The 16,963-nt window shown below is 35.7% G+C and overlaps 1 protein-coding gene across 18 annotated transcripts in view; it reads left to right on the plus strand.

Annotated features, from left to right (window-relative positions):
* The window catches only part of LOC123524031 (5'-AMP-activated protein kinase catalytic subunit alpha-2-like), a 79,784-nt gene that overhangs the window by 40,768 nt on the left and 22,053 nt on the right, over window positions 1–16,963 (plus strand). For 7 of the 18 annotated variants that reach the window (XM_053539302.1, XM_053539306.1, XM_053539307.1 and 4 more), the window contains 7 exons: window positions 2,321–2,386; window positions 11,428–11,467; window positions 13,127–13,216; window positions 13,686–13,756; window positions 14,305–14,370; window positions 15,199–15,334; window positions 16,278–16,298. In XM_053539302.1, coding sequence (XP_053395277.1) covers window positions 2,321–2,386; window positions 11,428–11,467; window positions 13,127–13,216; window positions 13,686–13,756; window positions 14,305–14,370; window positions 15,199–15,334; window positions 16,278–16,298 — 490 coding nt within the window. Of the gene's footprint in view, window positions 1–2,320; window positions 2,387–11,427; window positions 11,468–13,126; window positions 13,217–13,685; window positions 13,757–14,304; window positions 14,371–15,198; window positions 15,335–16,277; window positions 16,299–16,482; window positions 16,512–16,963 lie in introns of those variants that run through there. The other 11 variants (XM_053539310.1, XM_053539315.1, XM_053539312.1 and 8 more) reach the window with 3 other exon arrangements.

The following is a 16,963-nucleotide window of genomic DNA, read 5'->3' on the forward strand; positions in this document are numbered from 1 at the left end:
AGTAGAACATGTTTTTCTTAGGTGAAAGTTTATTAAGTGGTTGCTTCCAAAAATGACCTAACTAAAACCACTTGCGAGAAAATTATTTGATTAACAGAGGGCTATGTGTAAGTTTGACTGACTGGAAACCCAGTCATGAAATTAAATATCATTGAATTAGTGGTCTGTTTCCCTGAATGTGATCAATTTTTATGCCCCCGAAGGGAGGCATATAGTTTTTGAACCGTCTGTCGGTCTGTCCGCAATTTTCGTGTCCGGTCCATATCTTTGTCATCCATGGATGGATTTTCAAATAACTTGGCATGAATGTGTACCACAGTAAGACGACGTGTTGCGCGCAAGACCCAGGTCCGTAGCTCAAAGGTCAAGGTCACACTTAGACATTAAAGGTCATTTTTCATGATAGTGCATTGATGGGCGTGTCCGGTCCATATCTTTGTCATCCGTGGATGGATTTTCAAATAACTTGGCATGAATGTGTACCACAGTAAGACGGCGTGTCGCGTGCAAGACCCAGGTCCGTAGCTCAAAGGTCAAGGTCACACTTAGACGTTAAAGGTCATATTTCATGATAGTGCATTGATGGGCGTGTCCGATCCATATCTTTGTCATTCATGCATGGATTTTAAAATAACTACGCATGAATGTGTGGCACAGTAAGACGACTTGTCACGTGCAAGACCCAGGTCCGTAGGTCAAAGGTCCTAAACTCTAACATCGGCCATAACTATTCATTCAAAGTGCCATCGGGGGCATGTGTCATCCTATGGAGACAGCTCTTGTTTAAAAAATGTTTTGTAACTGTAATATACATGTATATGGTAAGTAAAATATTTGACTGTCAGCTGTTCATATGTCTGTATGTTGCTGCAACAAATACATATACTATAGATATCAGTGCCCTCTAAATTACAGTGTTTGTAGCATGTGCATGGTCAAGACAGTGCTTTCAGGTGACTAAGAATAAAAGCTGCTATGGAATTTGATAAATTAAACATTGTTTGGTTTTGGTGTAACAGAAAGACATCCCTACAAACAATCATTGACATACCAACATAGGTTATGATGCCATTTCAGCCCATGGAACTGGCATAGTTCATTATTCTGGCATCATGGCCATGACACTAGAATAGTTTATTGTACTGGTATGGTCCATGGTACTGGAAAAGCCCATTTTACTCGCAATATCCTTGGCACTAAAATAGCCCATGGTACCATTGTAGTCATTGGTACTGGCATGGTCCATGGCACTAGCATAGTCCATTGTACCATTGTAGTCAATGGTATTGGCATTGTCAATGGCACTAGCATAGTCCATGGTAACATGCAGTAGCATAGTCCATGGTAACATTATATTCTATGGTATTGGCATGGTCTATGGCACTAGCATAATACATGGTTACATTATAATCCATGCTACTGGCATTGTATATGGCACTTGAATAGAAAATTTGTGCTTTACAATCATATTATCCTTTGTGTAACTAAAAATGGGTATTTTACATTCGAAACTTGATGTTTTACGTTCATTTCATGCTTTGTGAAACTGAAACTTGATGTTTTACATTCATTTCATCCTTTCTGAAACTGAAACTTGATGTTTTACTATCATGTTATTTTATGTGAAACTGAAAACTAAACTTCACAGTTGTGTTATCTGTGCATTAATTATTTGAAATTATGTTATCTTGTTTGAAACTGAAACTTGATGCACTGCAATCAGGTGAATCCTTTGTGAATTTGCAATGTTTGGCTGTGATAGAAAAAGTGTAAGATGTCTTTGATACATGTATATAATATATTGTTATAATGTTTATATTAAAAACATTGCATAACAACATTTCCAGGAATGCACTTGTCCCAAGTCTGTTTAAAGTCCATTTCCTGAATTATAAGAGGGCATAATTATATTAATTTTATGTCACATTAGACAGGAGTATATAGATTTTTTTGTTGGAGGTTCAGGTTTATATTCAAGAAATTTAGCTTAAGAAATCTGGTATTTAGGAATCCTTCAGTACTTAGCTTGGGTATGCTTTAAAAATACATTTTAGAATACATATGTTTTAAAGATGCAATTTAGAATACATTGTATCAAATTATAGGGCTAGTGTTTTAATAGAAACTATACCTAAGTCAAGTTAAGGTAGTGTACAAGATGCAAAAATAAAAATTATTATTATCAAAAACTGTACCATAATCTATTGTTTTTCTGACTCGGGCAAAATTAGTATTTTTTACGCTTATACTTTTGTCTTTGTTAGCATTATGCTAAGAAACAGGGTTTGTAATATTACTAGAACAATTATAATTCTTTAAGGAACAGGTAAACCGAATGTCGGTTGGACAAGGTACAGCAGCCAGCTCTCTTGCAAGGTCACAAGCGGTGAGAAATAACACGTATAGAGCTATGGTGTATAGACAGATATATATATAACACAGGGCTTCCAGGTCATTGTATTGTTATGTGGACTAAGGGTATAAGTACCACACAGTATTATGGTGTTTTTGTTTCTGACAGTAGGTAAACATGGTAAATAAACAATCATTAGCACTCTAGTTTAAAACAAAATATATACAAAGTTAAATCAATAGTTGGCTTCTTGGTGCAAGGGATGAGGTTAAGGAAATATGATTATTTTGTAGAGAATCTTTGAGACAGTCTGAATCTTGCGTCTTAGAGAAGATCCACAGATCCACAGTAAAGGATGCTAGATGGTTACAGTGTTTTAAGGGTTAGATATAATGTTATACACAATATTTAAACACTGCAAACGGTCTGGAGGCTAATGCATGGTCATTCCAGGTTCAGTAATTATTACATCTTTGATAATAGTCTGATATATTACATTTTAATGAAGAAGTTGGATCTCTAAATAAACTATCATGTTTGTAGCGGTTGAAAAACAAGATAGTAAAAACAGTTTTGAAAATAAAACAGTATACTGTCTGTGGAATCGAACACATAAAAAAATAATTCAGGTCCAAAACAGAGCATACTACCACTCTTCCACCATAAAATTACTGATTGTATCAGAAAAGTTGTATGTGAACTTGATCTTATGTAATTCATTTGTTTGTATACATTTCAGAACACCTTATTACTGTGCGATACTTATATATTGCAATAATGGTCAACCATAGTGCTGCCGATAGTAAGCCACAACTTTTAATACCAGTACAAAAAGCTTTTAAATGTGTAACTTCACATGTGATCTGTAAGGCAAAAGTTACACTTCTGTTGAAGAGTTTTGGAACTATATTTTAGTATGAAAAGTTCTCATTTTGCTGTTAGCCATTTCCTTTGCTGATTAAATAAATAAAACATCAGGTTGGATATAAAAAATAGTCTATTAATTTTGTTAAATTTTGAAAATCATTAGTTTTACTTTTTGGATATTGTCAGTTTTGGCTGGATTATCATATTTCTTACAAGATGCAATGGAATGACATTTAGAAGCCCTGTTGTCACAGAATTATTCAGATTGAAATGATTTGCTCACAAGAATTGATTGCTCCCTAGATGTAGTGAAAATATAGCATGCTATCCGTGGGCTCACATGTTTCAACTTGACAGGGCAGAACATATACAAATAATAATCTTTAATTCAGTAACAATCTTAGTTGCTCAGAGCTTTTTCTTGCCTACCTAGAAGGGAAAGACAAAGTTGCCCATGTAGTAGATCATATAACTTTAATTCCAGGAGAAAAGATGAGCTACACATGTATAGATATGGAATTCACATACAAGAATTGTAATATATTTGAAAATGTTGCAATGGTATTAACAGTTACTGTAGATGGCAGAACTTGTCTAACATTTTTGCCTGTGCAAGACAGACTGATGTTTTATCAGTCCTTGAGACAACACAAAACTGAAGGGGCAGAATGGAACTTTCCAAGCTGTCAAAGGGTTAGGAAAACACCTGCCTTACTCAAGCAGACATGTCAGATAATTATGTCTCCCCCAGGAGACATATTGTTTTTGCCCTGTCCGTCCGTCCTTCCGTCTGTCCGTACGTCACACTTCATTTCCGAGCAATAACTGGAGAACCATTTGACCTAGAACCTTCAAACTTCATAGGGTTGTAGGGCTGCTGAAGTAGACAACCCCTATTGTTTATGGGGTCACTCCATCAAAGGTCATGGTCACAGGGGTCTGAACATTGAAAACCATTTCTGATCAATAACTAGAGAACCACTTGACCCAGAATGTTGAAACTTCATAGGATGATTGGTCATGAAGAGTAAATACCCCTATTGATCTTGGGGTCACTCTGTCAAAGGTCAAGGTCACAGGGGCCTGAACATTGAAAACCATTTCTGATCAATAACTAGAGAACCACTTGACCCAGAATGTTGAAACTTCATAGGATGATTGGTCATGAAGAGTAGATGACCCCTATTGATTTTGGGGTCACTCCGTCAAAGGTCAAGGTCACAGGGGCCTGAACATTGAAAATCATTTCCAATCAATAACTAGAGAACCACCTGACCCAGAATGTTGAAACTTGATAGGATGATTGGTCATAAAGAGTAGATGACCCTTATTGATTATGGGATCACTCTGTCAAAGGTCAAGGTCACAGGGGCCTGAACATTGAAAACCATTTCTGATCAATAACTAGAGAACCACTTGACCCAGAATGTTGAAACTTCATAGGATGATTGTACATGCAAAGTAGATGACCCGTATCGATTTTGGGGTCACTCTGTTAAAGGTCAAGGTCACAGGGACCTGAACATTGAAAACCATTTCCGGTCAGTAACTTGAGAACCACTTGACCCAGAATGTTGAAACTTAATAGGATGATTGGTCATAAAGAGTAGATGACCCCTAATGATTTTGGGGTCACTCTGTGAAAGGTCAAGGTCACAGGGGCCCAAACATTGAAAACCATTTCCGGTCAGTAACTTGAGAACCACTTGACCCAGAATGATGAAACTTCGTAGGATGATTGGTCATGCAGAGTAGATGAACCCTAACGATTTTAGGGTCACTCTGTTAAAGGTCAAGGCCACAGGGGCCTGAACATGGAAAACCATTTCCAATCAATAACTTGAGAACCTCTCGACCCAGAATGTTGAAACTTCATAGGATGATTGTTCATGCAGAGTAAATGACCCTTATTGTTTTTGGGGTCACTCTGTTAAAGGTCAAGGTCTCAGGGGCCTGAACATTGATAACCAGTTCCGATCAATACCTTGAGAACCACTTGACCCAGAATGTTGAAACTTCATAGGATGATTGAACATGCAGAGTAGATGACCCCCTATTGGTTTTGGGGTCAGTCTATTAAAGGTCAAGGTCACAGTGGCCTGTTCATGTAAAATCATTTTTTGGCAATAACTTGAGAACCACTTGACCTACAATGTTAAAACTTAATAGGATGATTGGACATGCAGAGTAGATGACCCCTATTTATTTTGAGGTCACTTGATCAAAGGTCAAGGTCACAGAAGCCTGAACAGTGACTTGAGAACCACTAGGCCACGAGTGTTGAAATTTAGCGGGATGACTGGACATGCCAAGTAGATGATCCCTATTGCAGCCAACCATCAGTGTCTCTTTGACTTTCGCTCCTGACCCCTATTGACTTCTTGCCTATAGGACTTTGCATTGGGGGAGACATGCGCTTTTTTACAAAAGCATTTTCTAGTTTCTCTTGCCTAACATTACTGGTAATATCTTTTCAACATTTTCAAAGATATTGTAAATCAAAAATCATTCATACATTGTGATGTCATAATAATATGGTGTCAAATTAGGACATCATAAAACGCACATGTAGTTTATCTTTTCCCTAAGGGTAAATGATATGATCTCCAACTCAGATAACCTTGTCTTTCCCTGCTAGGCAGGCAAGAAACTGGGTCTTGCTTAGTTTCTTGTTCACTACTGTCTCAAATTTGGAAGCTTTAAAAATTTGCTTTGCAATTTTATGCATTTGTTAGAAAAGTGGAACAGTCAGTTCTGCTGTATCAAGTTGAAATAAGTTAGAATGTACCTTGTGGTTTTAAATTTTAATGTATTATTAATTTTAGATAATTTAAGAATTGTTTTTAGATCAATCTGATGATAAAAGTCAAGTCACTGTTATAACTGCATGTAGGCATGGCCTGCTCTTAATTTTCAGAAATGATGTCTGTTAAATGTATTTTTGTCCTAGATGTGCCTGAAAATGTGCCTACACACTTTCTACACATTCCCAGTCATGATACCCCAGTGTGCCATAAGCAGGATGGGTCTGAACATATATTCTGGTTTAGCCAATGCATTTAACTATGTCTTTGTCAATGATTATTTTGCTCTGGAGGTAACAAAAATAACTTTGCCACTAAGCACCTGCAGTTCATATATCTATGTGTCATTTTCATGATGGTTTCTTGAACTAACAATCACTACAATACATTTTGACATCACATGTGCTTAGGTCAAGCAGCCTCTTTTATCTTGTCTGATTGATAAGTCAAATACAGTTGGATTATCAGTATGTTAGATGGAGGGATATTAAGCAAAACTTCCTGGAATGTCTTGGAATTTTAGACTCAGTCAGATGTTCAGAGTCTGAAGAATCAGTGAAAAACTTCCTTTCAGTACCCATACCATACTGTCCTGTCCATTACCCATACCATACTGTACTGTTTGAAAAATCAGTATCTTTTAAGACTGAAGCTTTGTGCCTTGAGGCAATACCAGCAGAAAAAAGTGAGTATTGTTTGCATCTAAGGAAGTAGTCAAATTTTAGTGAGCAAATTCTTTCTGTAATTCATATGTTGTGCTTGTTTTAGTTCATGGTAAGGTGCTAGATGCAGAAACAAATTCATTGACTGGCGTAAAACTGTAAACATGGAAATGCAACATGCTTGATTCAGTAATTATGTTCTTTATGAACATAGTTCTGTGTGCGTTCAGAGAGTACCAACAAAAAAGGGTCTCTTACTGCTGTTGGTTTGAAACCTTGCTTGGCGTGTAGAATTCTTTTACATGAGAATGGCTTCCATCTGTTTTACAGAAAGTTGATGGTTCTGCCCAGGTGCCTGCCTGTTATGAAATAATGCCAAAAGAGGCACATGGCATCTTCTAATATAAAAAAATGAAAGTCATTTTATGACATATAACTGTATGATCTTTGTGTTGTTGTGACATTCAGCCCAACAGCAACAACATAAAGGGTCAGACAAGGAAGGGAAAAAAGATAGCTCCATATACAATATTTTCTGTGCAAGCTTCCTTTGTCAAGAGATTTACTGTACATGTATACTTTGGTAAATAAATAGCTCTGGAAGTATACATTTATCTACTCAAAACTATGAAGCTGAAAAAAGTCGGGGAATAATAGACGGCATACAGGAAGCCCTTTTACGCCATCTTTAAATGATATTCAAGCTATGGCAGTTCAGACTTATGGACTGAAATAAAACTGTCAGTTGTTTCACTCATGAACTTTTTGCTAAATTTTCAATATTATTTAGTAAAACCTGTTCATCTATGAGATTTGTTTTTTTATTTTTTTCTTTGTATAAAAGTTTGTTAAATAAGTGAAGCATTAAGTTATAAAATCTCACTTGATAAGTTGCCGTCGTTTCTGGGCCCTCGTGTCATATTAAAATTGTTTTTATTTAAGAATAGCAAAATGTTTATGTATTTTGTATGTTTTTAGCTCACCTGAGCAACGCTCAGGTGAGTTATTGTGATCGCTCAATGTCCGGCGTCCGTCTGTCTATGTCCATCTGTCTATCGTCTGTCTGTCGTCTGTCAACATTTAGCTTGCAATAGAGGCTGTATTTTTCAACTGACCTTAATGAAATTTTGTTAGAATGATTGCCTTGATAAAATCTAGGCCAAGTTCGAAAATGGGTCATCTGGGGTCAAAAACTAGGTCACTAGGTCAAATCAAAGAAAAACCTTGTGTGTGCGATAGAGGCTGTATTTTTCAATTGATCTTCATGAAATTTGGTCAGAATGATAGCCTTGATGAAATCTAGGATAAATTTGAAAATGAGTCATCTGGGGTCAAAAAGTAGGTCACTAGGTCAAATCAAAGAAAAACCTTGTGTATGCGTTAGAAGCTGTATTTTTCAATTGATTTTCATGAAATTTAGTCAGAATGATTGCTTTGATGAAATCTAGGTTGAATTTGAATATGGGTCATCTGGGATTAAAAGGTAGGTCACTAGGTCAAATCAAAGAAAAACCTTGTGTATGCAATAGAGGCTGTATTTTTAGCTCGACTATTCGAAGAATAGTCTAGCTATTCTACTCACCCTGGCGTTGGCGTCGGCGTCGGCGTCACACCTTGGTTAAGTTTTTGCATGCAAGTACATTCAGCCATCATTTAAAGGCATATAGCTTTGAAACTTATTTATTCTTTTTCTAGGTCAATTACCAACCTCACTGGGTCAAGTTCCATAACTCTAACATGTATTTTGAGCAAATTATGCCCCCTTTTGGATTCTGGTTAAAGTTTTACATGCAAGTGACTCTAAAACTAATGTAGATATTGAATTGAAACTTCACATGTGTCTTCGGGGTTATAAAACTAGTTGATAGCAGCAAGTCCCATAACTCTGACCTTCATTTTGGCCAAATTATGCCCCCTTTTGGACTTAGAAAATTCTGGTTAAAGTTTTGCGTGCAAGTACATACAGCTATTACCAAAAGGCATATAGATTTGAAACTTATTTTTTCTTTTTCTAGATCAATTACCTACATCACTAGGTCAAGTCCAATAACTCTGGCATGTATTTTGGCCAAATTATGCCCCCTTTTGGACTTAGAAAATTCTGGTTAAAGTTTTGCGTGCAAGTACATACAGCTATTACTAAAAGGCATATGGATTTAAAACTTATTTTTTCTTTTTTTAGATCAATTACTTACATCACTAGGTCAAGTCCAATAACTCTGACATGTATTTTGAGCAAATTATGCCCCCTTTTGGACTTAGAAAATTCTGGTTAAAGTTTAACATGCAAGTTACTATCTCCGAAACTAATGCAGATATTGAATTGAAACTTCACATGTGTCTTCGGGGTTATAAAACTAGTTGACAGAATCAAGTCCCATAACTCTGACATGTATTTTGGGCAAATTATGCCCCCTTTTGGACTTAGAAAATTCTGGTTAAAGTTTTACATGCAAGTTACTTTCTCCAAAACTAATGCAGATATTGAATTGAAACTTCACATGTGTCTTCGGGGTTATAAAACTAGTTGACAGAATCAAGTCCCATAACTCTGATATGTATTTTGGGCAAATTATGCCCCCTTTTGGACTTAGAAAATTCTGGTTAAAGTTTTACATGCAAGTTACTATCTCCAAAACTAATGCAGATATTGAATTGAAACTTAACATGTTTCTTCGGGGTTATAAAACCAGTTGATAGCATCAAGTCCCATAACTCTGATATGCATTTTGGTCAAATTATGTCCCCTTTCGAACTTAAAACTCTTTTGATATTTAACATTTTGGGTAATAATTTCCTGCTTCTATGACAATATTTCGAATAGTCGAGCTTGGCTGTCTTACGGACAGCTCTTGTTCAATTGATCTTCATGAAATTTGATCAGAATGATCGCTTGATGAAATTAAGGTCAAGTTTGAATATGGGTCATCTTGGATCAAAAAGTAGGTCACTAGGTCATATCAAGGAAAATACTTGATTAAAGTCAAGAGACAACATTTTTGGTCCAATCCTAATGAAAATTGGCCAGAATACTTGTTTCCGTAAAATCACTATGTCAAACATGTTTACACTGTTATGGTGTGGTTCTTAGGTGAGCGACCTAGGGCCATCTTGGCCCTCTTGTTTGCACTTGTCATTCCGTGTTTTGTTCACTATAGTTGGAAATTTTCGTATTTCTGAATTTTTACTTTTACTAAAGTTATTTTCTAGCATACATGATAATGTATATTATAATAGCACTAAGCATGTTTCTCTCAGAATGTTTTATATATGTATAACACACCCACATTCTTCAATTAACTCTGCATGCTGTCAGCAGCACCATTCTGTCTTACTCTGTCAGCAGCATGCTTGTCTTCAATTTAAAGAGTTATGTCTAGCAGAGCCTGTAATACTTGACATATTGTGTATAAGCTGGTATCTGAGACCAGCAGAAATTGATTGTACCTTCACACACTTATATCCGCTGCAGTGGTGATTTGACATGCAGTACACAGGTACCATAACTATTTTTGCTTTTTTATGCCTAGGTTTGCCATTGTATGATTAAAGTATAAGCAACATACTTTGCTGACACTGTAATGTAATATTGTCAATGTAGAATATTTATAAGCTGTTGTAAACTGTGCTTGCCATTCAGCTTACTCTTGTCTTGTTATGGTCATATCTTATTGTTGCCTTTCATGAAAAACTTAAGTATGAATACATTGTACATGCCATGTTCTGTTCTGCCGCACTATGGCACTACTTGGAAAAAAGTCAGCTTCATGCTTATCTTTTATTTTCTGTCTTGTACTGTTTGTTTATTTATTACTTGAATATCATAAAGCAGCTGCTATAGTAGTATTTATGTTGTGTACTTTATTTAATATTTGAAACCTAATTTGCATACAGCTAGCTATCTTAATTTGATTCATTTGTATTAAAACTCACCATTACTCCAGTGTAAAACATACCTTAATTTTGTATCAATTTATTCCATGTCCTTTGTTTATAATCATTACGCCTTTACTCACATATGACATTAGCCATTTAATTTTGCTCTGAGCTTGTACAACTCACAATTTTGTTAGACCGTTTTCAGTATAAATTTCATATACCTACATACCTCTGACATTTCATGGAGTCACATAAAATAGATTGTGTACAAAATGTTTTAGATAAAATATCAACCAGTGTGCCTGGATTCTGTACCAGTACAAACATGTTCGCCGCAAGTAACTGCCAACTTCTCCACATGAATCAGAGGTGGAGGACGAATGATTTAAGATACTATGTCTTTTATCAAATCGTCACAGAGAACATACGGCCTGCCTGGGGATCGAACTCACTCTCATATTGAAAATGTGACATGAATGACGTAATTGATTCATCTGTCATATTTTGATGCATTTGAATCTGAAGTATAAATTTGAAACACTCTTATTTATGATTTTGAATGTTGAAACATAAACCATTTTATTGTTTGGTGAGGTATAATAAACTGTTAGCTGATGTTCCCTCCCTCACTAAAGATACAGAATTTAAAGTTTTTTAGTTCATTCCGGTTAGTTTTAGTACCATTGATTTTCAGGAGAGTTTAATTTTTTTTCTTCAGATTTTTCCACTTTTATATAGTGTTTGAATAATATATTCTATTTTATCTGGCACTCAAAAGAAACAAAGAGAACTGTTTTGTTTAAAAAGTGTTTGCGATAACTGTTTCATGGCTATCTGAAAGCATATGCTTTTTTCATTTCAGAATGCTAGTCCTTTGAAACCACACCCTGAAAGGATGCCAGGTAAGCCAACCTCGATTAAGATAATGGAACAATAATGGTACCACCATACAGTATAATATCACCTAAGCACATAGCAGTAGTTTCCCAGCGATATGTCAGTATGAAATAAGCCAATAAGGTAGTTCAGCAGCATCGAAGAGATAGTTCAGTAGGAGGCAAGCCAAAGAGATAGTTCAGTAGGAGGCAAGCCAAAGAGATAGTTCAGTAGTAGATAAGCCCAAGAGGTAATTCAGTAGGAGATAAATCAGAGATAGTTCAGTAGGAGGCAAGCCAAGAGTTAGTTCAGTAGGAGATAAGTCAGAGATAGTTCTGTAGGAGACAAGCACAAGAGATAGTTCAGTAGGAGACAGGCCCAAGAGATAGTCCAGTAAGTAAGAGATAAATCAGAGAAATCGTTCTGTAGGAGACAAGCACAAGAGGTAGTTCAGTAGGAGATAAGCCCAAGAGATAGTTTAGTAGGAGACAGACCAAAGAGATAGTTCAGTTTAGACAAGCCCAACAGGTAGTTCAGTAGTAGATGAGCCCAAGAGGTAGTTTAGTTGGAGACCAGCCCGAGAGGAAGTTCAGTAGCAGACAAGCCCAAGAGGTAGTGCAGTAGGAGACAGGCCCAAGAGGTAGTTCAGTAGGAGACAAGCCCAAGAGGTAGTTCAGTAAGAGACAAGCCCAAGAGGTAGTTCAGTAAGAGACAAGCTCAAGAGGTAGTAGGAGATAAATCAGAGATAGTTCAGTAAGAGACAAGCTCAAGAGGTAGTTCAGTAGGAGATAAATCAGAGATAGTTCAGTAGGAGGCAAGTCAAGAAGTAGTTCAGTAGGAGTCAAGTCAGAGATAGTTCTGTAGGAGACAAAAAAAGAGATAGTTCAGTAGGAGACAGGCCCAAGAGATAGTCCAGTAAGTAGGAGATAAATCAGAGAAATAGTTCTGTAGGAGACAAGCACAGGAGGTAGTTCAGTAGGAGATAAGCCCAAGAGATAGTTCAGTAGGAGACAAACCCAAGAGGTAGTTCAGTTTAGACAAGCCCAATAGGTAGTTCAATAGTAGACAAGCCCAAGAGGTAGTTTAGTAGGAGACCAGCCCGAGAGGAAGTTCAGTAGCAGACAAGCCCAAGAGGTAGTGTAGTAGGAGACAGTCCCAAATGATATTTCAGTAGGAGACCAGCGCAAGAGGAAGTTCAGTAGGAGACCAGCACAAGAGGTAGTTCAGTAAGAGACAAGCTCAAGAGGTAGTTTAGTAGGAGACCAGCCCAAGAGGTAGTTCATTAGGAGACCAGCACAAAGAGATAGTTCAGTAGAAGACAAGCCCAATAGGTAGTGCAGCTTGAGACAGGCCCAAGAGATTAGGCCAAGTTATTGTTAAAATGATCCCCCAGGTTGTAGAAGTAATAGCTTAAAGTGAGCTATTTTGCAATTTTTACAATAAGATTTGATGAATTGTTAGTCATATGACATGTTTACCAGGCAAACACATATTCTGTGGAATTATTTAATCTGAGATTTTGCTGAAAGAGGTCTTCCAACTTGTGTCAAATCTCATTCTGTTACACACGAGGCATAAAAATAATACTAAGAGATTAAGAAATCTAGATAAGTTGCTATCAAATGAATGGAAACTGAGTTAACCGTTATTGCCAATTTTATGTTTTTTTACGATTTTATTTACAGAGATGAAAGATGTGACACAGACATTAGATCCATTGTTAACAACTGTCAACAAGACACACACACCAGCTAAAAAAGCCAAATGGCATCTAGGTAAGACTGGTTTTCTCTGTTTAAAATTTCTAAAAAATATTTTTCCTGTAAGTTATAACTTGATATTACAGAGAATTGGATGAATGTGATTACATTGTGGCATCTTACACTCAGGAAGTTTCAAGAGCATTAAATATAGAACAGTTAGTATTAAATAACTATAGCTGAATAAGTCTAGCTAAAGACAAGTAAACCGTACACCTGGTATGGAACATCAGCTGTGAGTGTAGTTAGCAGGTTTTACCTCTGTAGTGCAGAGATGCATTTCTTTTCATTTTGTTCTGTTTAAATAGATTGAAAAAATGATTTTGCCATTACAGGGTATAAGCGCCGAGTTAGCTTCTCTACTGAGATTAATGTTCTTTATAATGACACAAGATGAAAGCTTGCTCTTATTTACTTTTTTTCAAATTCTTATATTACTTTCAGCTGTTTAGCAAATGTTGACAAACTCTTTTTAATTTTACAGGTATCAGATCTCAGAGTAAGCCACAGGACATCATGCACGAGGTCTTCCGTGCTATGAAAGCCCTCAACTTTGTAAGTAGTCTGTCATAGAACTTGTTCAGATACAGGAAATTTTAGAGGATATGTGTGTCTTTGTGTTATTTTGAGTTTCTTGTGTAAAAGATATTGGTTGAGTGGTAAGAGATACATACCATCAGAACAATTGATTAACCCTTATCATGCTGTACATGATTGATTCTGCCTTTGCGACCAGTGTAGATCATGATCTGCACTGTTTGCTATTCAGTCAGTATCTTTTTGGTAAATACCCCCTTTGACAGTGAATGGTATTGTCCAAATTGAAAGATGGGCAAGTACATTATAGAAATTTAGCAGGGTAAGGGTTAAGGTATTGATTCTTTTAAGATATACATGTATTTTACATTTGCACTTTACCTAAAATATGTGTTTCTTTAGAATGATCAATACACCATTAGATGATTGTTGTATTATATACATGACACAGCACACAGTGTCAGTTTACAATGTCGTGTAATTGTTCTGTAGATGTTGTTTATCCAGACAATATCTGTGGAGAAGGAAAGTGCAGGTCATATATTTAAGTGATTGTTTGTTTACAGGAATGGAAGGTGATCAACCCGTATCATGTAAGAGTGAGAAAACAGAATCCAGTCACCAGCAAATATGTACGTTGTTTTCTTACTGAACTCTACTTGCTAGTTATCTCTGTTGTTTTCATCAAGACTGGGCAATCTCAAATGTATAACCCTTAGCCTTGCTGGCTGCAAGTGATTCTGCCTTTGCGATCAGTGCAGACCAAGATCAGCCTGCACGTCTGTGCAGTCTGATAATGGTCTGCAGAGTTCGCTATTCAGTCACTGTCTTTTTAGTATGCATCTCTTTTAACAGTTAATGGTACTGTCCAAATTGAAAGATGGACAAGTTCATAATAGAAATTTAGCAGGGTAAGGGTTAAGCTTATGTATGTAAGCTATTAATTCAAAATCCATTTCTTTGAATGGATTGAACCTTAATTCACTTTCTCGTTGTGATATCATGACATTCAATACACAGGTCCCATAACTCTGTTGTAATATTTCCCAAGGTGATGCCCCTTATTTGATATTGGTTATTTTGATGTGATCTGTTTGTAAAGATCATATGAGGTGTTATGATAACATCTATGCTTTCATTATTTTTTGTTTTAAGGCTTATGTACAGTCAGTTGTTGCTGTCCTCGAGCCACTTTTATTCTTAATATCATGGTTATATGATATGCAATTTATCTTATTATGAAAAGGTGAAAGTATTCTTTATTTAACATGGCATATAATCTATAATATTTCTTTTTCAAAATGGTGAATTTGCCTGATTTTTACAATTTGGAAGAATACATTATTGGCCATAAAATTGGCGTAATTGAAGAATGTTTTATTGTTTATACATACGATTCACACAAAATACCCTGTTATGGATTTGGTGGATCAGACAGTAGATATTCGTCTATTTCACAGACCAAGATGAGCTTACAGTTATATCAAGTAGATCAGAAGAGTTTCTTGCTGGACTTCAAGAGTCTGGTGGAGAATGAGGGCCAGGATACTCTGCATCCCACTGCCAGTCTCGTCTCCCAGGGGAGCAGTGACAATGGTAGGCAAATATAGACAATACTTAAAAACATGTGTCCAACAAGGAGCATTAAAATTACAGATTTTTTCATCTGGCCTTTTCAAGAAATGATTATCTTTTATAGAAAATTGAAAAAAGGAAAAAAGGAAAAATCTATGCATATTTTCAAGGGACTTCTGTGTAAACTTCTTTTTCAGAATATTTAGTAGGTTATGAAAGTAGGTTTTTTTAATGTGATGACTTATAAGAGGCCATACTTTCGACTTGAATGGACCTCGAATTCAAGACCTCCTGGCTGAGTGGCAGAGACACCTGATTTGGAATAAACCATCAGTTTTAGTAGAATTGCCAGGCTAATTATACTTACTAAAACTTGTTCAAAAAACATTTTTTTCTAAAATGTGTATTTTCTGTGGAGTATTTTATTGAATTGTTTTATATTAGCAGACAAAAGTCATATTTTACATTCAGGCATAAAATGGACTGAATTTTGTGTATGTCAGAGCAAGTATTTGCAGACCAGTCCCTCTAATCCAACAACAGATTCTGTTATAATAATTTAACCATGAAGTACAACCTTTGCTTGAAATTTGTACAGTTTCTGTCATATTAAAAGAAGCAGAGATGTTCAGAATCTCAGATGAAAACCTCTGTAATTTTATTGCCCGAGGAAATGTTTATTTAGTTCAAGTTTATGATTCACTTATTTTATTTTTGAAATTTAAGTTTCTTTAATTGGATAACTTTCGAATTTTGTTTCAATTTTATTTAAATTTGCTTTTGTTGTGTATCGAATTAGGTTACTTAATTGTTTTTGTTTTTTTTCAAAGAAACATGTGAACTGTCTTCTGAGATTCTTCTGAGATGTGAAACCGGTTTAGATTTTCAATGTTGTTTTCCTAATGAAAATTACATTTTATGTTAAATGGCTTTGGTTTAATTGAATAGTAATGCCCCTTTACAGATCACAAAACAGAGTCACATGGTATATAACCCTGCATTTATCTTACCTAAATTTAACACAGTAATATTTACCCCCCAAAATAACATTTTTTTATCATTTGATTTTAATGAAGTGTTTTCCAAATTAACAAAGCACTGGTTTTATGGTTTCTGATTATAACAAGGAAATGTCTATTTTAACCTGACTGCTTTGCTTGAATTTGAAGGTTTAGGTGAGTAAATTTTGAATGGATTATTTCATTATAGTGTTACACAAGGCTTCTAGTACAGTGACCTTTAAGCTTCTTGTATTTCATTCTTTTAAGTTTTCAAGTGATTTTTCTGCTCTTTTTCAGTTTTCTTTTTTGTTAAAAAAATTGAAAATATCGTAATCTTTGATTGTAAAATTGCTAAGGAGGCTTTCACAAAATTTGGCATGCTTTACTCCACAAAGGGCAATCAGAGCTTAAAATAGAAGTAGAGTTTCTTTGCTTTTGTTTGCAGTATTGTAGTGCAAGCATTTGACCAGATTTTTTAAAAACAAAATTGTCATCAAAATTAAAAAAGAAATGCATATCTTTTCAATTGTTTTCATCAAACTTTGTAATATATTACTTGCTAAGGTTAGCGTTTGGTTAGTCATCAACAGTTTTTGTAAAAGAAAACAATTTCCAAATATGAAAAGTTGTAGAAGCATTAAAGGCGACT

The sequence above is a fragment of the Mercenaria mercenaria genome, chromosome 3, assembly GCF_021730395.1.
Source record: "Mercenaria mercenaria strain notata chromosome 3, MADL_Memer_1, whole genome shotgun sequence".
NCBI lineage: Eukaryota > Metazoa > Mollusca > Bivalvia > Venerida > Veneridae > Mercenaria > Mercenaria mercenaria.